Source organism: Talpa europaea, assembly GCF_964194135.1.
Source record: "Talpa europaea genome assembly, chromosome: 3".
NCBI classification, from domain to species: domain Eukaryota; kingdom Metazoa; phylum Chordata; class Mammalia; order Eulipotyphla; family Talpidae; genus Talpa; species Talpa europaea.
In genome coordinates, this window is record NC_140069.1 from 142,702,811 (window position 1) to 142,726,956 (window position 24,146).

General features: G+C 46.8%; 1 protein-coding gene across 1 annotated transcript in view; it reads left to right on the forward strand.

Annotated features, from left to right (window-relative positions):
• TMEM178B (transmembrane protein 178B) overlaps nucleotides 1-24,146 on the forward strand; it is a gene marked incomplete at both ends in the record, with an annotated part of 308,785 nt that overhangs the window by 259,939 nt on the left and 24,700 nt on the right. The window contains one exon of the mRNA XM_084230091.1: nucleotides 21,496-21,633. Within this exon, the coding sequence (XP_084086217.1) occupies nucleotides 21,496-21,633 (138 nt within the window). The remainder of the gene's footprint in view (nucleotides 1-21,495; nucleotides 21,634-24,146) is intronic.

Here is a 24,146-nt window from a genome sequence, read left to right on the forward strand (position 1 = left end):
ACAACCTTGGCGAGCTTGGGTCTGTAATTATCCGAGCTCCAACCAGCCTGTTATTACGGGCACTTAGCTCTGCCAAGGGGAGGCTTGACCAGCGAGGCACTCAACAGGCCCGCGCGGTGACAGCAGCCACCAATCGGTGCGAGCTCCAGGTCATAAGCAAAAGGAGAAACAGAAGGGAGAAGCAAGGCTACTTAGCTCCCTTTGTTTTTCATTTAACCCCCAAACAGAACTCTGCCAAGTGCTCTTTCATGTCATGGTAAGGAGGCAGGCCCCAAATGGGACAGAGGGGACATGGAAGTTCTCATCCACGTGGCTGGTATAAACTGCATCTGCCCCAGGCTGGACACTGTTTGGAAGACTGGCCAAAATTCTCATGCAGAGTCCCACCCGCGGTATCCCGGGCCTGCACGGCCCGGTAGAAACTAACATGAGCTGCATTTATAATTGTTCATTTTCTAGTTGCCACATTAAAAAAAAAAAAAAAAAAGCCTAAAACCTAACAGGTGAATTCCGTTTTAATAATATAGTTCATTTAATGCGACATATCCAAAATGTAATCATTTCTACATGTCATCAAAATAAGAAACAATAGATAATTTACAGTCTCCTTGGCACTTCACAGCGCATCTCCTACGTGGTTACTTTCAAGTGCTCAGCAGCCAGAGCGGCCGCCTCAGTAACAGACAGTAGGATGGGGGTGGCCAGGCACAGGGACAGGAGGCTTCTTGAATACTGGGTTTCTGTTTGGGTGATGAGAAAGTTCTGGAGATGGGGGAAGGGGCAGTGTTTGTGCAACCTCATGACGGGCACACTTCGTAATGGTCAAAATGGTAGGTTTTATGTTATGTCCATTTACACACACACACACACACACACACACACACCCCACCCCACCCCCACTTCCCCTTGCATGGGAACCCAGGCCTTCTGAGTAACAATTCTATTACTAACCTCCCACCACCCACAAACCAAAACCTGGAGTCTGCAGACCCTGGCCTCCTTAACTAGTGTGTCCCCCAGAGTTGAGGGCAGCTCCCCCAGAACTTTCAGGCCCACTCTCTGCAGGCCTGAGCCTGGGAGTCTTTCCTAAGGGAGGGGCACCGCCTGGGCATGGACAGCAGGGTCCCCTTTCCCACTGCTGCCATGGAAAGCTCTGTGTCTCTTTGTCCTGGGGATTGGTCTTCCTGTGTCATGCAGCAGCTGTGACAGGCTCCACAGATAGATTTCCATTTTAATGGATGTGTCAGGGCGTCAAAATGTCTATGTTGCATTCAATCCTCATTAAAATGGAAGCCCATCGCCACCGGGTAGAGAGGTGTTATGCTGCATTATTTATTGTTTTTTTATCTGTTTTCCTAAAACTGGGCTGTTCAGGTTCAAATGGCAGATAAAATTGCCACCCACCTCTCTCCACCCTGTCATTTTCCAGCTCACATCTGTTCACTGCACATTGTATGTTAAATGTTACATTACCAGAGTGTCAGAAGCCCTGAGCGATCCCCCTCCGAAATCTGATTTGTCTGGCTTCCTGGCAACTTGTAGGGGTTATTTCTGCTCCCTCCTCGCTCAGCAAGGTCCCTGGCCCTGCTCCCCATCGCTGCGCATTCTGTCTTCCTCTGCATCTCGTGACCGTGAAGGCCCAGCCCTCCGCTGCTGGGAAGATCCTGCCTGTCTCCCTTCTTCCCTCGTGCCCTGCCTTCTGCCTTGGCCCTGTACCTGACCAAAGTTCTGGTCCTCGCCCCCAGATTACTCCAGAGTCAGATGTGAGAATGAGAGCTCCCTCCACCATCCCCGAGTCCTGAGAACTAATCCAACAAGGGACGTACTAATTCAGCCCCACATCCCTTGGAGATTGACAGCTATGTCTATTAAGATGATTTGTCGCAGTGCCGATGACCTTACACACTTACATGCTTACACGCTGGGTCAAAAGGACCCTGTTTCCATAACTCCTAGAAAGACAGAGATTTGTTGAAATGTATGTAATATACCAAAATGTTCACTGAATAAAATACCTTGTATTCGAATTAGAGTGGGAGAGAAGCGGTTAGTTGCAGGAGACATGGGAATATTTTTATAATACTGGACCTTTGACTGTCATTTGTTAAGATAAAAAAACTATGATGAAAATGCATATATTGTGCAAAAATGAAAACGATGCAAGAGATATATAAAATAAAAAAGTATATAAAAAAACTACAATGAACTTCACATGACTCAAATTCTGAAGCTGAATTACACATTTCTAGAATTCACACCCCAGGCAGCATGAACTAGGGGGAAAATAGAATTGATAGCCAGTTTCTCCAAAGCAAATGTAGTGGGAGTTGCCTATCAGTAGGTCTGGGGTGGGGCCCGAGGATTTGCATTTTCATCCGTTTCCTTGGTTGGTGAGGTTGCTGCCAGGGACCACACTTCGAGAACCACTGGATACAAAATACAGCTGGTGTAGGTCCCAGTTCCTGTCCTTGGTAGAGACTACATATGTGAGTGACAGATGAATGAGTGAAGGGTAGTGAGGAAAGATCCCATTACAATGCAGTGTGGGAAGAGCTATACTATAATAATAATAATAATAATAATAATAATAATAAGGTACGTATGGGAGGTGCAGGGGACAGACAGGTGAAACCAGCTCTGCCTGGCTGGACACAGGACACTTTGCAGAGGAGGTGGCCTTAGGCAGTCTCTGAAGGTCCAAGAAGTTCTATCCAAGTGATCAAATCAGTTTTAATCCCACCATGCGGCAGGGAAAGGATCAGGAGTAGGAGAACAGGAGGCTGAGGCCAGAGGACCCAGGATGAGCTTGGTATGTCCTCATCCTTGGGTGTGACTGGCATGCAAGGTGAATCTGTGGGGCCAGGAGTAGTGGAGATGAGGCTGGAGCATAGAACAGGGGCCACCTCACAGAGGGCCTGCAGGGGCACAGGGAAGACCTGGATTTTGCTATAAAGGTAGCGGGAACTCCCGAAGAATTTGAAGCCAAGGGGTGGCAAGATCCATGTGCACTGGCGCAAGATGTAGAGACACCAGGCTGCCACGTATCACTGCCACTGGTGGTGACAAAGAGCCTGGGAGAGGTATGGGGTGAAACTGCAGAGATGGGAGTGGAGGAAGAAGTGGGGAAGGAGGGAGAAATTTTCTCAACCACACTTTCTTTGGGACCCTCACTAACTCCTTTGTAGGCCATTTTTTAAGAACTCATAAGGCAACTTACAAGGTATACATAGTGAGCATCTCAGGAAGGAAGACAGAATGTTTGATTCCATTTTGCTGTGTGACATTGGCCAAGTTACTTACCCTCTCTGTGCCACGATGTGCTCATTGGTGAAATTCAGATGACAGTGGATTGTTATGAGGATTATAGGGAAGAGTATAAGTAAAATGTCTCCAGGTTCATCCTAAGTGCTTGACACAAATTCGGTACTTGTTTTGGTTTATTTTAGGTAGCATTTCCTGCTTTCCTCGGAGAGATAGCTTGGTTATTTCTGTTTCATCTCTTGGCTTCTGTGATTAGCCTGTTTTCTTCAAGAAAAAGAACAACAGTCTCTCCAGCACACAAACATAAGCGCTTGTCCTCTTTGACTGTCTTTGTCTCTCTCTTTTTTTTTTAAAGAAGTAATTTCATGGCTCACGCACTTGAGATTCCATCAGGAAATCAGGGCCTCTCTCTCAGGCAGATGAAAACCCCTGCTGGGTGCTCATTGGCAAATCACAGCTCTGTTAATTAACACAACGTGGGGTTCAGGCGCTCAACTTCTTTGGAACGAGCCCTTTCTCACTTGGGGTTTGAGATGTGGCCTCTCTCTTCTGTGTCCTGGGGACTCATGGGCCTTGGGGCCACCCCTTCATCCTTACTCCATCCTGGGTCCTGGGCCCCTTCCCACCTGTCCCCTCCCACCTGTCCGCTCCACACTCACCTGTCTATGCATCCTTGCTTTGCTTCTTATCCCAGCATCCCCATGGCTTACTTTCTGGAAAATTTCCTCCTCTCTCCCCAGTGTGGAAAGAGACTCTCATTTCTATTCTGGGCACTTTGCTTGGACCTGGCCTGCCTTCGGCTTCAGCAAGCGCCTGGTCTGTGTAATGAGCCTCTTAGTGCTGCAGCTGACAGCCCCAGAGCCCGGCTTTGCTAATGCAGATGCAACAAATTCTACGCACAAGCCCCCTTCATTGATGCTGTCCCAAGACCGGTCTTCAGCTGGGTCTTTTTTTTTTTTTTTTAACCCTTCCCTCTCAGTCCCTTGAGACTGTGTCCTTGAGCTTTTTCTTAAACAACAAAAAAAATTGGGTTCTACTTAATCTTCCCACACTCTTAGGGGTATAGTATCCTAGCCTGGGCCAGTCAATAGAGACCCTGAAATAGCAGGCTCAGAAGGTGAGGCAACTTGTTAAGTCCTCGGCAGGGCCAGGTCCAAACCTAGAACTCCTCCAGAACTCCTGACCTCTCCTTTTGATCCTACCTCTGAAAGAACTTTGGAAAGCTAGCCAGACTGTCCTGTGTAATCTTTTGTCATTTTCTACAACCACCCCATTAGAAAGGAACCACCATGGTCGCTGACCTGTCACCTTGAAAATGGTGACGATGGTAAATTTCACGTGGTTCAATGTGCAGGAACCTTGGAAACATCACCCTACATCAGACGAGCCAGACACTGAAAGACAAATGATTACATATATGTGTTTATTTAAGTTGTCAAATTCAGAGATGGAGACAGAAGGGGCTTGCCAGGGCTGCAGGAGGCGGGGATGGGCAGTTCGTTGTTTCCTAGGGACAGAGCTTGAGTTGGGACAGATGAAAACGTCCTGGAGGTAGAGGGTTGCGATGTTTCTACAACAGGATGAATGTATTTCATGCCACTGAAAAATATTTAAAATGATGTTTTATGTTGTGTGTAAACACAATTGAAAAGCGGGGGGCACCTTGATAACATATTTTAAAGTACAAAATGAACATGGGGGCAAACAAAATTTAAAAATTACTGCTGAAATCCCCCTTTACCCAAACTCGCTCATTTGGGGGTGTAAAATGTGTTCTACATAACTTGGGCTCTTCCCAAAATTATTGTATTTGCTTCAGTTTAAAAGCATAACTCAGGCACCAAGCCTGTTCATTCAACATATCAGGGCTCAGCCCTGAGGAAGACAATCCGCGCAAGCTCGCTAATTGTATTTCATTTTCAGGGGTCTGTACTTTGCTTACAACTAGCTGGAGAAGCTGTTTAACTTAGGGAATCTAGCCTCTCTCACCTCCTGGTTCTGATGGGGAAGTCTCTTTCGGGCTAGCCGGAGCAGGCAGGCCCCCCTGGCTTGGATGGCTGGCTTTCCCTGCAGAAACACAGGGGATGAAGACTGGGGGCCAGGCGTGTCCTGGCAACTGGCTGCCGCAGGGCCCAGGGCTTCTAAGACTGGACCCTCGGGACAGTGACTTGGGGTTTTGGGATTTCATGTTGAGCTTGAGGGTCCTGCCTTTTTTCTAGGCCCCTCATTTTCCCGTATCCCAAGGAGTCTCTGACTAAGCCAAGTTGTCGTTTTTTGATACGAACCAACGGGTGTCCTCTAAGGAACGTCTGAAGCACAATTAATGAGTTAATGAATGCAGGGCCCTTAGAACGTGCTCTGGTCAGCAAAAGGTCAGTGCCGAATCCACGCTGTCATTGTTATGAGGAGGCACCGTGTCAGCCCCCAAGAGGATCGTGGGGACAGCAGGGCCAGGTGTAGATTCTGGCAGAGGCCTGACTGCTCTGAGTCAGCCTCGCGCAAATCTCCGTTGTCCACCAGGTGGTTCTAAATGTGCCCTGGGCTTGGGATCGAGGCAGGAGCCGAGCAGCAGGATCTTCTTACACTTCTGCTTTCAAATCTTGGGCCCAAGAGACTTGCAGCAGCGTGAATTGGTTGACAACAAAATTCATGCTGTTTATGGACAAGAAAAACTTTCATTTAACTTATGCATTTACATCCTGGGAAATATTAGGTTTTATGTAAACCATTTGCTAGGAAGTATTTGGACAGACTCAGATAAAGAAATGAAAAGAATCCGCTTTCACAGCAACACGAAGCGTCAGCTGGAAGCGGAGTTCCCGCAGGCCCAGGCGCAGTTGCCTTCCCAGGCCACCTCATTTGTGTCATGCTTAACCCCCTCTACACCCCTCACTCTGAGGGAGGCCTGTTCTGAAGACCATTTTGCAGATGGGAAAACTGAGCTTAGCAGTGACTCAGTGGCCTGACTGAAAAAGCCAATCTCAAGCCCGGGCTCCTGATTCCAGATGCTTCCAGGTCTCAAGGTTACTTTAGCTTTGGCTAAAGAGCCTCATAGTAATTGGGGACACCTTTGCTTTCTTAAGATCTTTGGAAGAGCACTCAGCTTCACAATGTCACAGGGACTGGACTGCCATGGCCTTGCGATCTTCCATGTCACAAACCGTGCGTCTTTCAGCTGAGATTTCTGGAGCACTCTGTGTGCTAAGCACAGTGCCAAGTTCAAAGAGGCCGCTGCCCCAGCCTCTGTCTGACATTCAGGACTGTACAGCTGATGCATTCTTGGGGGCATATGTGCATTTTTAAAAATTTCTCCTTATCTATAGAACACTGCTTTCACATCACATGATTTATTTCTCAGTTACAAGTCCATAAATCTGCCATCATTCCTACTTGGGCTGAAGCTTCTCTCAGAGGTTCTTGTGTAAGTTCAGATTCTTGGAAGAGGCCTATGAAAGACCGCCCAGTGCTCTGTCTACCAGAATGAAATGTCAGTCGTGGACAGAGATGTCACAGGAGATGACAGTCTGTTCTTTGCCAACACTGTGCCCTGTTCCCTGGCGTTCTTGAGTCTCTGTGCCTGAGGAGTGAAGTCCTGAACAGTATTTGCTTTGGAGGCTGTTGATGAGGAGACCTTAGCTTGCTGGGTTGTGGAAACCAAATGCCTCCACAGAGGGAAGTCATCCGGCCGCTCCAAAAGCTGCTGCGCTTCCTCCCTACTGCAGGCCCTTCTCAGCCCAAGGACCAGTACTGGTTTCTGTGTCTGTGTTTCCATCGTGCTTGGGGCATTTTCCTCTTTGATTATAATATCCGCACATGCTTGTTGTTGAGAATTTGGAAACCACAGAAAAGGATAAAATCGCCCATAATTCTCTTCCCACACTATTCATCTTCGGGCATATTTTCTTTCGGTCTTTTTTCCCCTTTGCTTATTATTACCATCATTAGTATTTATGATCATCATTATTATAAATTTGGGACCACATAGAATATATAATTTAATATCTTGCTTTTTCAACATCATTTAATTTCCTGAAAAACATCATTTTTATGCCTGCATAATAGCCTATAATGTGAGTATACCATAATTATTTAACTATTTCCCAATTATTGCAATAGTTTAGGTTGTTTTCAGTTTTCACAGTGGGGTTTTTAATGTCTGCAATACATTTCTTACATAGGAGGATATGATTGGTCAACTTATAACATTTGGAAATTAATACTTCACTAGAGAGTATTTGCAAATGACTTTTATTTCTCAAACTAATTTACTATATAGAAATATGAGAATTTCTATATACAAAGCTAGTCTGTAGCCTTCATCTCTATCTCGCTATTCCCACATACCCACAAATACACTAAACTACTTTAAATTTATATTTATATACCCAGTAATGACATCCCCTTAACACAAACATTCTTTAACTTTGAGAAGTGATCCCTGCAGAGCACTAAAAGTTGGGTAAATTATATGTGTGTCTAACAATTTATTTTGGTACAAATCAAGTGAAATTGATCATTCACATGTCATAAGAAGGTGAGCATATCTTCCAACTGAGTATTAGTAAGACTTTCCAGAGGGGAACAGAGTGTTCTCAAAGGGTAAGTCATACAGGTGACTGTAGCACAGAGTGTATGAAGAAGAGAATCGAGAAAAGAGATTGTGCTGGCCATGACAGTGAGGCAGGAAGGGGCCTGAGTTACACCTTCCACATGGACTCGAGAGTGGGAAGCCATTCAAGAGTGAGAGTGAGTTCTGCTTTGGAAGAATGACTCTAGTGACAGAATTGCATTGGAGCAGAGAAATCCTGAAGGGAAGGGCTCTGGTGGGCGCATCAACAAGGAGGAAAGGAGGTGGCTCTTGCTGGGCCAGACATTGCTCATGGCATTTCATGGACGTTCTCTCCTTTCTTTTCTTGTACCTAGAGGTGGGGAGATTTAGGATTGCCAAAGTCATGTCATCAGAAAATCATGGAGCCAGGTGTTGACCCAACTGCTGGAGCTCATGGTCATTTGACTACACAAGGGGTGGGGTAAGGTGAGGCTGGCCAGGCAGAGGTGGGGGTAAAGAGGGGAGACCTGAATTAGTTACCATGAACTTGGCAACTGGTCAGAAATGAAGTGGGCAAGAAAGGAGGAGAATTCAAAATGCCACTGAGGTTTGGGGGACAGATGGTGAGGGTGGAGATGCCACAGACATCAGTGGAGGAGTTCTGTGAGGGTAAAGGTGAGGGATTGGGTTTTTGAGGTTTAGAATAAGCATCAGCACAGCACTCTTGTCCTCTGTCCAGGAGCAAGTCTTCACCTCAGGTAGCATTAAAGAGATCAGATGAGTAGAAATTTAGTTCTGATTTATGTAGGTTATACATATATTGGAATGCAACCAAAGCACAATTTAATATTATAAGTTTAGAGAAATTTAAAATCTCACCTTTCAATGAAGAAAGCACTCTTTCAAATCTGAGTTCCAAGATCTCAGAGCCAAAAGGAGCCAGCTTTCGCCTTCCTTCCAATTCCAAAATGTTGAGTCTTCTTGCCTGTTTTCTCTGGTGCCTTCCAAGCAGGCAGGAAAATGAGCCCCTGTTTTGCTTTTTGGCAGTTGTTTTGTCTATTTTAAATGTATTTTATTTGTTTTTTAATCTTATGGAAGTAACTTTAGTTTCAGGTATTCAAGGCTGCAAATCCACGTGTGTCTCCTATATTAATTTCACCACTGAAAGTCCAGATCTATCCCCTCTCCCTTCTGGTAACCACTGTTCACCTAGTCCAAAAGCTTGTTTTTGCTTTGTTTATTAGTTCGTTGGTTTGTTTTCTTTGTGTCCCACATATGAGTGAAATCATACAGTGTTTGTCTTTCTCTATTGGCTTATTTCTCCAAACATGGATTTCCCTGTACTTAACCCTGTTTAAGAACTTCTAGATGATTCTGCTGGTAGAGTTCAGTTCTCACATACCCTTGAGGTCCAGCCCAGAATCCAGAATATTCACCTGATTCCTGCATCCAAGTCCTCCAAGAACAGAAGGCCCTGACTCTTGTCTTTTTCCAGTGATGAGGACAATTTCCCTAGAAGACAGCAATCAACTTGAACTTGAGAACTGTTCTGTGCTTCTGATGGGAGAACACAGCATAAAGGCCTGAGGAGTTAGTGTCAGATAGCAACTTGGCTGCTGGTCCTTTAGAAGTTATCGTGGAGTAGACAAGCCTGCATATCAACTTAGAACCATCTTGAATATTTTATCCACTGTGCTTGAAAAAAATCTACGATTCATTTTCTCCCCCCAGCTTGGATGTAAGTCAAATACATCAATTCCTTTGGAGAAATGAAAAACAAAGTTGCCCAATACTTCCCCTCTTGTGCTGGGCTTGCACATATTACCATGCCCCGGCCTCTTAGTGAGCACCTCGCTAGAACAGGCTTCCAAAGACCATGGCAAGGGCAGAGGGAGAGGTGCCCACGGGCAGAAGGGGAGGGGAGGCTTGTCTCTCCTCCAGCCAGACAATGTCTGTAACCAGCGTTAACTTGACAAGACTCGGCAGCCCAACAGCAGCACGAGTCAAAAGTGACTGACTATACATGATGTGTGAAAAATGTCTCCAGTCATGTGAGGCATTTCACAAACCAAACAAAACGGAAAGCATGAAAATTAAGCCATTAGGCCTCAGTTTTCAGTGAAACAAATAGGAAAGGCTTTCTCTTCGACAGGTGCTAAAATGAGTCGTGTCCTGCTCACAGTGCCTGGCCCCTAAGTGCCGAATCAACATGGGATCCTGTGTCCCTGGCTCACCAATCACCTGGGAGATGCCATGGGCTCCTGCTTATCCACTAGGTTTCTTCATTCTGCGGCAAGTTGGCACCCCCACTATGTCTTTGACACCAGGAGAGACACAGAGAAATTATGCCACCTTGGTTCACCAGGGATTGGAGGGCAGATAGCAAGAGAGGAGATTTCAGGCTTTGTGGACTAAGTGACCTTGAGGGAAGCATAGTGTCTCAGCCATCTTTGAACAGCCAACCTGGTGCGAGCTGGGGCTCCACCAGTGTGAACAATGAGTAAATCCATGAACTAATGTGCGCTGAGAGGCTCAGCTCACAAGTGCTAGGAGATGAGCACCACTTGCAGGATGGGCGGTTCTGGGTAGGAGAACTCAAGAGAGATTCTCCAGGCATCTGGACTGGGCCCTAAGTGACTGTGGAAAGGGAAAGATGTCTCTCACCTGTATACTCACCCACATTTATTTTTATATTTATTCATCTGTTCATTTATTTATTCATGTATGTATTTATATTTATTTGTTTATTTTGCTGGCATTGTCCTGGCATTGTTTTTTTTCCTATTGTTAAACAGAAGTAATACTGGTTTCTAATAGGTTTCAGGTATACAGCATTATAAATCGTTATGCTCTCCACCAAAAGTCTAGTTTCCATCCCTCACTGTACAACTAACTCCTTTTCCCCCAGGTGCTGCTCTTTTCCCTTCCCTTTTGGTAACCGCTATTTTGTTCTCATAATCTAAGAGATAGTTTTTATTTTATTTGTTTTATTAGTTTTGTTTAGCTTTCACATATGAATGGCATCATATGCTTTTGTCTTTTTTTGCCTGATTTATTTCACTTAGCATGATACTCTAGAGCCATCCAGGTTGTTGCAAATGGCAGGATTTCATCCTTTTAATAGCTGTATAGTATTCCATTGTGCATATAAGCCCCGTCTTTTTTATCCCATCATTTGTTGATAGGCACTTAGGTGTTTACCGATATTGGCTGTTGCAAATACTCACCCATTCTCACATTTATCCCATATACCAATCTTTTCCCCTTTTGTTTCTCTCTTGACTTACTCCTTCCACAGCATTCATGCACATGTGTATGTGCACATGTGTGTGCACATGTGTGTGCTTTCTGTGTCTATTTCTAGGCCTTATTCTCTCAGCATTTACTTTATGGAAGTAATATACACATATCATCCTCATAATAGTCTTGAGGTAGGGACTCTCATTATCCCTGCTCACTGATGAGGAAACTGAGGCACTGAAGTGTCAAGATTATGCTGCTTGTGAGTATATGGACTTCAAGCCAGACAGCCTGATCCCCTGGACTTAGTGTCTTTCAACTGAGCTCTGCTGCCCACATCTCTCAAGTGGAATGGGGACTTTCCTGAGCATGTGTGCAGCTCTGCTCTTTGGGTTGGGATAAGGTTCAGAGCAGATGAAAGGGTGTTATCTCTGATATCTTCAGCTTCATCCTTGCTGCTATTCTTCTCTGCATAGGTTTCATAGGCTTTAAAAAAAGTTTTCCTCATTCTGTACTCCACACCGCCACTCCATTTTCCTCCTGTTCTCCACAACCAGCCTATTGAAAGTGTAATATTTGGGAGAAAATTTTACTTCTTTACCTCCCATTCATTCCTAGTAACTCAATGATAATGACTTCCACTAAAAGAATATTTGCCAACATCACTCTCTGGTAAATCTAGCCAGTTCCATGTGTAAAGAGGACATGCCAGTTTTTAGGAACTGCCATGTTCCTTTTTGCTGGCACAGTGCCTGCCACACACCAATGCTCAGCAAGTCCTTGCTGAGTTTTTATGACATTATGTCGTATTTGATCTCAACAACATCAGCCCTCACTAAAATGCTTTCTTCCTGCTCTGGCCATGAGCTCACTCATGCTGGCTTTGCCCTACTCTTCTTGACCACCCATTCTCCTTCTCATCCCTTAAATATTGGTGTTCAAATGCTGTTGTTGACCTTTTTGGTATCCTCATCTTTATACACCTGCTCTGGGAGAGCAGGTATTCATCCCTACAGCTTTAACTATAAGATTCCCATATCAGTATCTCTCCCCCCTGCACTACGCCCAAACAGCCAGTGTCAGGATGGACAGCTTCAACTGGGTATCTACGAGGTACTTAACAAACAAACCCTTCTCTTCTCTTCCAAGACCTGTTTGGTCCTGCCTCTCTCCAAAAGGGAGGGGGGCAATAAAATTAAATGTAAACATATAAGAATCCTCTGTGCCTCTTTGGGTCAACGAAGTCACCATTTCCCCATCACCCAAGCCAGAAACCTGGAGTCACCAGTGACTTGGTCCTCTTCTCTGTCTCTCATCCAATCACAGTTCCCTTTCTATTCGACTGCTTTCCCCGCCAAGTTCTACGAGAATTTAGTATATTATATCAAGTACTTCTTTGTTTCTAAACAATCATCTCAGCAGGCCAGAAGAGGAAGCTCTGCCTTCCACCCACAAATATTTCCACAGCTTGGCCAACGAGGAGCAAGGCAGGTCTTCAGCTCTCGCTATTTAAAGGGAGCTATTAAGTGACAGCATGTCCTGAAAAAGGCAGTTTCCCTGAGAAGGAACCTGTGACCTGATCTGAGGTCTCCATCCTCTGTGGTGGTTCAGGTTTGGGCAAGTTGCCTCCTGTCTAGTATTTAGGAGGCCTCAAGCTCCCATCTCCCAAAGAACTTCAAGTCAGATTGTTACAGTAACACATTCCCATTGTAGAAAAGAACAGACAAAACCAAAAACATCATGACTGGAAAGGCTCCCTGTTGGTATTTGGTGCACTTCTCACTCCCCTTTCCTATGTGGGTGTTCAAGCCAGGGTGCACGTCCACACCCCCACATTGAGGGGCCTGTAGACTTGGGAGGCTTTCACGTTTCTTGTTTTCATTTAATATTCCATTCTAAACTTTCCCCCTGTCATCGACATTCTTCTAAAGAGTAATTTTACTAGTGGTGTGATATTCCGTTGCATTTTATAAAGGGTTAAGCTCCCTTCTGGGGCTTGAAGTGGCCTGGAGTCTGGGAAGGACTGAGGAGTGGGCTGAGCCCGGGCAGACTAAGGTCCTTCCCTCAACCAGCCTCTTATAACTATGTGACCTTGATCAACTGGGTTTCCCGTCTCAAAATGATTAAAGCAGCATCCACCTTCTAGACCCACCGAGAGATGAAGGGACACGAGTTATGTAAATTGCCCAAACGCAATTCCTGCCCACAGTAAATACACAATAAATGTTCGTTTTTATTTATCTTTCCCTTCCCCAGGCTCTTTAAATTCTTTGCTATCAACCACTTCTCAGGCACCTGCAGCATTTTTCTGGAAAGGTGCCCGTGAGTTTTAAAGCTCCCATCTTCTGATTGCTTTGTGGGGACTCTCTGGGGCGGATTCTTGCCAAACCACCCTGGTTTCTGTGCTCTGCACTCAGAGCAGCTGTCAGTGACATGATATAAGAGGAGAATGTGTGGAATAGGGTGGACAGTGAGTGCACCGTCTAGCTCACCACTCACCCCAGACAGGGGAGGAAGACCCCAGGGCAGGGAACCAGGTGCCACGCCGGAGTTTGCCAGGTGTAACCCTCTGGCTGAGCCAGTTTCCTTTTCATCATTCCCCTCTGTCATTCATGTGGCTGCAAGGGGAGTCATTCTTCTGGTTTGTTTTTTTGGTATGGGGGGCTTGAGACTCTGCCTCTCAGTTCTGGGTTTTTCCTGCTTTTTTCTTCTCTCTAAGCACTTGCTTAGCTGCTGACCTAGCTTTCATCAGGCGAGTACAAATTTTGCAATTTGCTTTCCATTGTTTTGACAATGGATGTGATTTGTATGTGGCAGCAGCGCATAATATCCCTATTTATGGTAGCTCTCTAATCCGGAGGTAGGGTTGAGAAGGAGGAAGCATCAAGCCTGTCTTCTGACCCAGAAACCACTTCTTGTTTCTACAGCAACTACCGCATCTCTTCTGCCTTGGGGGCCAGCGAACAGAAAGTTCTCTTGGGTTCCTGTCCCAGAGGGTTACCATATGTGCATATTAACCTTAGATCAGGAGTCCCCATGTTGCTTGGCTCTGTGCAATCTGGACCTATGTTAATGGGTCCTCGTTATGCAATAAACAGCAATGTTGGAGTATCATGTGACAGCTACCGCTGGCTTTAAAGATAATATAAGATTGGAGGAGAGTCAAATCAGCTTCAAGTCACAATGACATTTGAGTCACTGAAGTGAGTTGAATTAAGTACATGGTCCTCACCTGGCTTTACTCCACGGCACACACAGATTTAGTAATTGTTACTGGTGATCTATTTAGCAAACATTAATGAAGTACCTGCGTATGTCAAGCAATGTGCTGGAGACGGATAAGACAAGTCAGATGGGACCACAGCCCTTAACAAATTCACATTTATTGGAGGGCAGGAGAGAAGTGATTACAGTGATAAATGCTAGAGCGGTGTACCAACCAGGTGTTACAGGAGCCTGAACACTGGGAGCCAGTGTCTCCTGACAGTCCTGGAAGCCTCCCAGACACTTATTTATTAGGCAAATCTTTAAGGACGATGACAAGTTTGCCCAAGGGAGCATGTGGACAGCCATGTTGGCAGAGAGCACAGTGCCACTGAGGAAATGGGCAGGAAAGTGCCAGGCTTCTCAGGGAATTAATATACTGCTGGCTAAGACTGGGACCTGGCAGCTCAGAGCAAAATGGGGGCAGGTATGATCAGAGGCCAGCTCTGAGCCTTTTAAGGTTCAAAACCCCAAGTCAGCACTTTCTCAGAGAAGCCTAAGGATCATTTTCTTTTCATCTGAAAACAAAAATTTTAATCCTATATTAAGATGTTGATCAATTTATGCTGTGTGGGAGAATGTTTGGGTCAAAATCTCCCATTAACTACTTCTCTGTTTCAAATTTCATTAACTAGATCACTGAAACCCTCCCAACCGACTTTCAGTCTTGTTCATCTCTTCCTTCTAGAAGATCAGTGTGGTGCTTATTACAAGAGCCCAGGATTCAAGCAGCCTCTGTGGCCACCATGCCTGCGTTTCACTGCCTTGAACCCCAGCACATTCCAGAAGCCTGCTCCCTCTGGGTGCCAAATCCTTAATTAGGGGTTCAACCCAAGTTGCTACTCTGCTCCTCATCTGCACATGAAAATGGAAAGGACTATTTATACTTTCATAGCTGTAGCTTTGTGCCGGTACTGTTCTATTCTAAGAAATTGACATGTATTAACTAATTTAATCCTCTTAAAAACCCTCTGTTTGTAAGGACTTCCACTTACAAATGCAAACACCAAAATCCAGAGATATAGACCAACTTGCTCAAGTGCACATTCAATATTTGAATTAAGGCAGCACCGTTCTAAGAATTCGAACTTCCATCCCCATCTTCTGAATCTCTGTGTGTCTACCCAGAATCAGAATCCCCACTTCCTTCAGAGATGATTGCTGTGCAGTCATTTGTTCCTGGAATATTCCTTCTCATCTAAACCGCTTGTCCTGAGTTGTTCCAAAGCTAACTTATTTATTGCTCACTGTCTCCACTTCTTATTTCCCAGACTAACCCCCTGGGGCATAAGAAAAAAGTCATGATTTCTGTCCCGGACACCTTGTTCTACCCTCCGCTTCCTGTGACCTTGAGCCCCCAGGGACTGATTAGTTTGTGAATAAATGTCCAGCTCCCAGGGCAGCTGACTCTCCCCTATCTTTGTAGCCAGGGCATGCACCATGTCAGCAGAAGGGAGCGCTCCCTGCAAACCAGGCTAACTCGAGGCTCTGAGTGGCCAGGGGAGGAGCACTCACTGCCACAGAGGGAGGACTCACCCCAGGCAGCCACCAGAGGAGGATCATGATTTTGCCAGTTCACCCCACACTCTTGGCCCTGTCCTGCCTCCCCGTCTCCAGTCCTTACCATTCCAGCAAGGTCTAAAGCATACACACCCTCACCATTTCTGTGGTTTTTTTTTTTTTTTTTAAGGAGAAAAGAGAAATTCTAATCAGCATCATTTTTTGGTGTGAGGTCTTTAAAGAGCAAATAGAAAGATATTCAGAGCCTATATATATACATATGTGTGTGTATATATATATATATTTTTTCCCCTTCTCTACGTGATGTTTATTTAAATGCAGATATCCTGGTTCCCTGTGTAGAGTTGCAAGTAATACCTTTCAATTTAAATGTTAATAGGAGTGTAAACTTCAAAATCAAAATTTTTCCATGAGGGAGAACTGCTTTTTCTGGTTCTATTTAATAGTTCTCTTTACCTTGCCTCCTCCACCCTCCTGCATTATCAACCCCCTTCTGCCCACTCCTTTCCACTGTGCTGAACTAAATTCTTTTTCTCAAAGTTTCGAATGTACCTTTCTCATTTTGAAAATAAGAATGTTAAACGTTCTGGTCATGGAACACAGATAATGGACTCAAACCTAACACAAGTCATCTGAAGATTTTTCTTTATCTCAGCCTTCCCGGCTCTTTCCAGGGGGATTATTCTCAGGCCAAACCATGTAATATTTTTCTAAGAACTCAGGCGAGTTAGACTTCCCCCATCTTTTCTTCTTTTTCTAGAAAGGCAGGCAGAGATGGAGAAAGAGGTAACCAGCTGAGTCTCCAGGACAGTGAACAATCATGAAGAATAAAAAAGACACTTTCTCGTGTAGGGCCAGAAGAGAAATTTCCCCATACCCATAACCTTGGTTCTTCTCGGCCTGGTAGAGAAATCGAAACAACATCAGTCGGATTAGCAGAAGACCAAATTCCATACACACCTGATGAGGATTTTCCATCACGTAAATTCTGAAGTCAATGGGACAAACTAGAGGCTTTTTGTGCTGAGCTGAGGAATGGGACAGGGGTCGGGGACTTCCAGGACAGAGGCGGGGACTCACAGGACAGAACCAGATGTTTGTCCTGCTAGATTGAGCGGCTTCTCACAAGAAAGGTTATTTCTGGCAATCTTCATTCTTCTAGGTAGTTAAGGGAGGAGGTAACAGATCCTCTGGAAGCTGGAAGAGCCTCCACTGACCTCAGCTCAAAATGATCCACCTGCCAAGGTGACACATCTTGGAAGGACTCATTTCAACATCTTGGGGAGGCCTCTCTGTACATTTTGGGGGAGGTCTAGCCTTCACTCCTAAAGAGAGAATTGACATAGGGTAACAAAGATGGCAGAGGTGGGATGTCTGTATCTGGGCCAGCCTGTGAGTGGAGTAGCCATTGGGACTTATTCAAGTGCAAGAAAAAAAGCAACGATGGTAAAGACAATGGAAATAATGTCTAATGCTTTAAATTCAGATGCGGCGAGTATAAGTACCTTCCTAAGGACCTCACCTGCCCCATTCTGTGAGTGAATCTGGCTTCCTCTTCCTTTTATTTCTCGACTTTCTCTTTCCTTCCTTTTCTCATGGATTATTTTTTTCCTGTTTTTGGGTACATTTTGTCAGCCTCCTCCAGTTTTTTCTGCGAACAGGATAGGACTGTTTTTTGTTTGTTTGTTTGTTTGTTTGTTTGTTTATTTATACAAGCACTGGGTACAGTCAGAAGCATGGGAGGGCGAGAGAATTCACCAGAGCCAGAGCGGGGAACAGAACAGGTAGACTGACGAAGTACACTGCTGAGGGGAGCAGCAGGCAGCAGGAGAGGTCTGCGCTCCATGTGGGACCCTCGCCAGTGGCTGGGGATCGAACCGGCGTTGCAGAGGCTGCGGGCAGCTTCGCAGCCCAGCGCTCAACCGCTGTGCCATCAGGGGAGGCCCAGGATAGGACTGTTAACACATAAATTAGAATTGATTTTATAATGTAAATTTCAATGATTTTGTTTATTATTTTAAATCATTATTTTTGTCCTCCAGATAGTTCTGGAGACTTTAATTTGTTTCAGTTCTCCTAGTGTCTTACATGCTAGCTACCTGATAGTGATGTGTAAACTTGAGAAAGAAAAAGCCTTTATTTCAAGGAACTTTCTTCAAAAGGCAAACTTTCGAATGAAGGAGAAAGGTCTTGTTTTGCAGATTAAAACACTGGAGATTGCTACTGACTTGCCCCCATCACCCACTCTTATTTTTTTTAAGTAACTTTTTTTATTGGTCAAGATAAGAGATAATGAAATCTTTTTTTTTTCCCTTACATCACTGTTCATTTTTTCTTTTAAGATTTATTTATTTATACAAGCACTGGGTACAGTCAGAAGCATGGGAGAGTGAGAGAATTCACCAGAACCAGAGCAGGGAACAGAACAGGCAGACTGACGAAGAAATACACTGCTGAGGGGAGCAGCGGGCGCGGCAGGAGAGGTCTGTGTGCCATGTGGGACCCTCTCTGGCGGCCGGGGATTGAGCCTGCACTGCAGAGGCTGTGGGCAGCTTTGCAGCCCAGCACTCAACCACTGCACCACCAGGGGAGGCCCCATCATTGTTCATTTTTGTACAATACTTGATTTCTCCCCTCAAGTATAGTCCCCCAAAATCTCCCACCACCACATCACCCTGTGAACCATCACCATAATCTCTATGCTCCTCTCTCCCCTGCTTTGACCTCTCTCCCTCTCCCCCCACCCCCACTATATGCCTCAGATCTATAATTTGCCCTCTAATTTTGCCTTTTTTCTGACCCTTAGTTCAGTTTCCCTATATTCCTCCTATAAGTGAAATCATCCAATTTTTTCTTTTTCCTTCTGACTTATTTCACTGAGCATACTCCCTTCCAACTCTGTCCATGTTGCTGCAAATGAGATGAGTTTATCTTTTTTGATTACTGAGTAATATTCCATCACCCACAGGTGCAATATTTTTAGGGAGAAAAAGAATAGGAACTTGAAATAGAAGGAACCTGGGTGGCCATCCTGTTTGATACTCTCACAAAGCAGACTTTCACCCCCTGTTCATATTTAATTTATTCATATTTAAATCATTCATTTTAAAATTATAACATTCATAAATAAAGATCCATTCATTGTATACCTTGGGGTCTGGATGATATTGGAAATGCCTGTTTTACTTTGCTTGTTCTCTTGCTAATGAAAGCAATAACTGCTTGTCATGGAAAATATGTACATAGATATAAAGAGCGAATTTTACTTCTCCTAAATCTTTCCAATAGTATCCTGTTCTGATTTCATGGCCGAGATATGTTCTACCCTTGCCTCTCTGGAGACATCATAATTTTGATTTATTGTTTCTCCCCCTGCCGTGTTTCCTCCAGTTCTTTTCCTCCCAGGTTGTAGCTTTTCTCAGACGTGTGGTGACACTGGGTGTCTGCTCTTATTTAGAAGTGGGTCAGATAGCTGCCTGGGTAGGCCGAACTGCTCACTGTCTCAGGGGGCTTCACTGTAGAGCGGCTAGAGGGCCTACAGAGCCCCACTTGCTGTGTCTCTAGGTCTGTCTTTAAGTCTGTTCCTCATCAGAAAGGCCTCCTCTGCAGTGCCCAGGCTGCAGGGAGCAGAGTGGAAGAGGGTGGGGTCTCCAGGTTAAGCCTCCACAGTCTGTGTCCAGCCACAGCATCACCCTGTGTGGGATCACCCTCAGGAGGGCTGCGTGCCCTCCCTGCAACTTGCTGGTGCTGGGAACTCTGTTCCCACCTCTGTGTCCACTTTACCCCCTCGGGGACAGAGGGGTGTGCCCAGTGGTATGAAGTGGGCAGGGGAAATGAAGAATCCAGTTCCGTCTCAAGCAACTTCCACCAAATCCTTATCTCCCTCCACTCTGCTTAACTTTCTGATCCAAAAAGACCTGTTGGTACTGGGTCCTGAGCCTCTGAGGGACTGGGAAAGTGGGGCTTTTCAGCTTCCCCATGACTGTCCCTAGATTCATGCTTTAGATTCTGCTGAGCCGATTACACTGTCCATCAGCTTTGCAGTTTCCAATCTTTCGTTATTGTTGACATCTTCTCCACTCCTATTTTCCCCATCTCTGTGGATTTCTGTTCTTTAAAAAATCTTTTAACTAGAGTCCTGGCTTCAGCTGGGAGGAAGAAAGCTGTCTACATTTGTTCAGTCTGTCATGATGACCCACTAGGTCTTCAATTACATTGTAAATTTTATTTTCCCCCACACCCGGATAACCACCTCACGCTTCTTTCCCTCCGCTGGTTTGAGACTATCAGTAAATTATCTCGCTTCTTTGGATCTTGCTCTCCTGATCTATAAAATAAGACTAGTTCTTGTCCTGCCTGGTGCGCCTGTAGCCCTAAGCTACCCATAAGTCTAAGGACAAAATAACCAGCAGAATGTGCAGGCGTACCCAGCAAAATGGAGCCCACAGGGGTGACCATGAATACCACCCCCTACCCTTCCATCCCCCCACCCCCGGTCAGGGCAGATGTTAGGCCTGACCCCTCTGGTTTTCATCCCCCTTTCCAGGTCAGCAACTTGGCAGGACCCTCAGCTTCTGTGGACAAGGCCTGTGGGCAACAGCAGAGGGCACTGATTGATAATTTGTGAAAAGGGCCATCGCCCCTGCCCCTTCCAATCTGGGACTGAGATCGCCACTGTTGGTCTCACAACGTTTGGAAGGAGTTTTCTTCATGCCTCCTCCTGCTGCCGTCTCTGTTTCCCTCTAGGCAAAAACCACTTTGCTTTCTTCTCCTTTCTTCTCCTCTGACACTGGGCCTTGTCAGGGAGGGCTGCGGTGCTGATGGTCGGGCCTCCTTGGCAGCCATACACGGCTCCAATGCCTGCCACTCCCCACTGGCTGGGCAGTGACTGGGGCAGTTAACTGGGCAGAGTGGGAAACTGCAGTGGCTCCGGGGGATCTTCTGCCCCTGTGACCTGTGTCCTGCCTCCAGCGCAGGCCCAGCGGCTCTTCTCCTTGTCCACCCTCCCCACTGCAGCTCCCACCTGGCCTGGGACTGCCTGTGTCTGATCTTCAGTGTCAGGACAAAATCCTTCTGGGAGGGGAGAGAGCCCAGAGGTCTAGAGCTTAACTGGCAGGATCTGCCATGGCCCCCTATGGGTGTGACTGAGTGAGAGGGCAATGGAGGGGAAGAGACACCTCATGAGGTGTGTGGATCCGGAGGTGTTCCTGTGGAAACTTGGGGTGCTTGTTTCTCAGGAATGAGAAGAGATGTCCCATGCTTACATGGGGTTTGGTAGTTAGTGCACCTCTCTCTTGGAGAGAAGAGATGCCCTAGAGTCCCCCAGGCTGCTCTGGCATTCTCCAGCCCCAACAGACACCTGGGCCCTGGGGCAGAGGCTGAGAATGGCCTTGGTCCTGGTTGGGGCCATCGGCAGGCAGGGCCGGGACTGGTGGACAGACTCGGATGTGGTGGCTGGATTCCACATGGACCACAGGAGCAGCCAGGGAGCTGGGACAGGGTGGGTGGGACGCACCTTTGCAAAGGAGGCCTGGTTGTGCAAACCTATCTGAAAAGGGTTGGTTGCCCACCTGCTCCTGCAGGGCCCCGCCCTCTCCCCTCCACCTGGGACCTGGGTTCCGGGCTCTGACGCTCTCTGTCTTCTGCTTGCTTCCGCACAGACCTGCGCAGGATGACTGCCGGCTTCATGGGCATGGCGGTGGCCATCATCCTCTTCGGCTGGATCATCGGCGTGCTGGGCTGCTGCTGGGACCGAGGCCTTATGCAGTATGTGGCGGGGCTGCTCTTCCTCATGGGAGGTAAGGCTGCAGTCTGGGGGCGCGGGAGGTGGGAGGAGGAGGGGATCAGTGAGTGGAAGGGGTTTCTGGATACTGGAATTCTGGGAGAAAGGCCAGGGGTGCTGCAGCTTGCAGAGGAAGACCATGATTTGTGTGGGTCTCTTCTCATTCTCTCACTTCTTCATTCATCAACCATTTTTTGAGCTACTCTTCACTGTCCCAGCTACTGGGATGCAAAGGTTAGTCAGACATAGCCCTGCCCCTCGAGGGTCTGACTGCTGGTGTGGGCAAGACTGTGGCTGTGGCCTTGAGGGCGGTCCAGAGAGAGACGAGCCCAGGAAGCACACAGGCATTTTCGGCACCTCTAGACTGTGGGGTGGGAGCCAGGTGCTATCCAGACAACCCCCCTTCAAAAGTCTACAAACTCTTTGACAGTTTCTTTATAAAGCACATACTTTCTAAAAGAGCCAGCAACCCTGTTCCTAGGTGTTTGCCCGAGAGGAATGAAAATCTCTGTTCACATAGAAATAGGAACACAGGTGTTGGCAGTAGCTTTCTTCATAACCACTTCAAGAGGAACTAACTCATTGCCCTTCTGCTGATGGAGAGACAAGCACGTTTTGGGGTAGCCGGGCAGGGGACTACTACCCAGCAACAAGCACTATTGAAAAACGCGTGACTGGCTGAATTTCTAAGGCAGCTAAGTTAAAGCAGCTAGACTTAAAGAGCTCGAAAGTGTGCAATTCCATGTCCCCAGAAAAGGAAAAATTATAGGAACAGAAAACATGGGTGGTTGCAGAGTTTGGAAATGGGAGGAGTGGGCAATTATAAAGGGGTATCATGGGGGCTTGGGGAACGTGATGGAACTGCACTGTATCTTGTTTCTGGTGCTGGCTGTTTGCCCATATGCATTTGCCTAAACTCACAGAACTGTGCACCGACAGGAGGGAATTTATTGTTTGTAAATCTTAAAAAGTGAAATCAAACAGAAAAAAGAAACTGAAGAAACATGTCAATTATAAAAAGGAACAAATCCCCAAAGCAAGTGTATCTTCTTCCCTGATGTGTGGGTCCCCCTGCTGCTGCATTTCCAAAGGGGGAGATCCTGAGCTTCTCCTCTGCACATCTGTGTCCCCTGCTCTCTGTCACTCTCTTGGCCTCAGAACCAAATCAGCCAGTGCCGAGGGGTTTAGACCAGGAGAACCGGATGTTCCTGGGGAATAGGTCGAGTCCATGGGAAGTAAAAGTTAATCCACAATAGATGTGCTTCTTTCCTCCCTGAAGAGCTAGAAGGTGCTTTGTGGTCTCTGGGCTTGGGGCTCATTCCAAAGCTGTAGCTAAGCACCAGGCAGCTGGCCCCCCGTCTACTCTGTGAGCAGCAGATCCATGAATGGGTGCAGCTAGGCAGAGAAGGATTGGGCTTGGACAGAGGAATCGGGAATATTTGTGGAAAGAAAGCCTGCAGATGAAAGCAGTTGTCACTTAGAATGAGGATCCCGGGGGCCCACACAGTTCCTTTCTGAACTGCACACCTGGTATCTGAGCCTAGGAGGGGCCAGCTGGGGAGGAAGTGGGTCCCTCTGGGTGTACAGGGAGCCTCTGCCTGGGAAGGGAGGAGTGTGGAAATGCAGTTCTGGCGGAGACAAGCGTGGTCTTCAGAGAGCCATCAGGGTCAGAAGCCCCAGCTTGGCGCTGAGCCCCCATACATTGTACAGAGGCTGGGGAGGGAGGGGCATGGTACCACTCTTTCTAGCACTTTCCAGCCCCTCCTCTGGTCCTCCACAGAGACAGAGTCCCACAGAACTGGCTGTAACCATGCCACTGCCTTGGTGTCCTCGTGAGCCCAGGCTCATGCCAGCCCACCAGCTCCTAGTCTGTGCTGGACGCAGCGGCATCCTCCTTGTGCCTGCCTTCCAAGCCAAGCCTTACATGGACCCTGAAATGGGAAAAGACAAAGCCCAGAGCCTGTTCGTAGTGCGGTTCTCTCTGAGGCTCTTTTGGTTGTGCAGAGCCACAGAGCCCGGCAGAGATGGGCTTCAGTAAAGCGGGGCTTTCCGAAGGCTCTGGAGAGGCCTCCCGCGAATCCCAGAAAAGCTGAGCAAACAGGCCTTCGGCAGAGCAGGAATCCGGGAGCCAAGCGCACACTCTTTTATCTCTGTTTTTGCCTTGGTTTTTCAAATACCAGAATATTCTGGCTCCCCACTCCCAAGGTGGGAGCCCCGGACACACATCCTACCCAGGTGCGCATCTCCAGGACCTTTCAACTTTTCAGCTCGGATGACTTCATTCTGGGCTGCCAGGGCCACGCTGGCATTTGGGATGGTTCATTTCTCTGGTCTTGCCAAACCACACATCCCCGGGGCAGGTCCCTCGGGACACTCCCTGCTCACCTGAGACCTTGGGTGGGAACTCTGCCATAAGGAGGTGTGGGGCAAACAGTGAGGGGCAGGAGCTACCTGCAGCCCTGTACCCTCCCTCCCCCACTTAGCAGCCTAGGGGTCTGGGGAGGGCAGTCTGCAAGCCCCTGGGCTCTT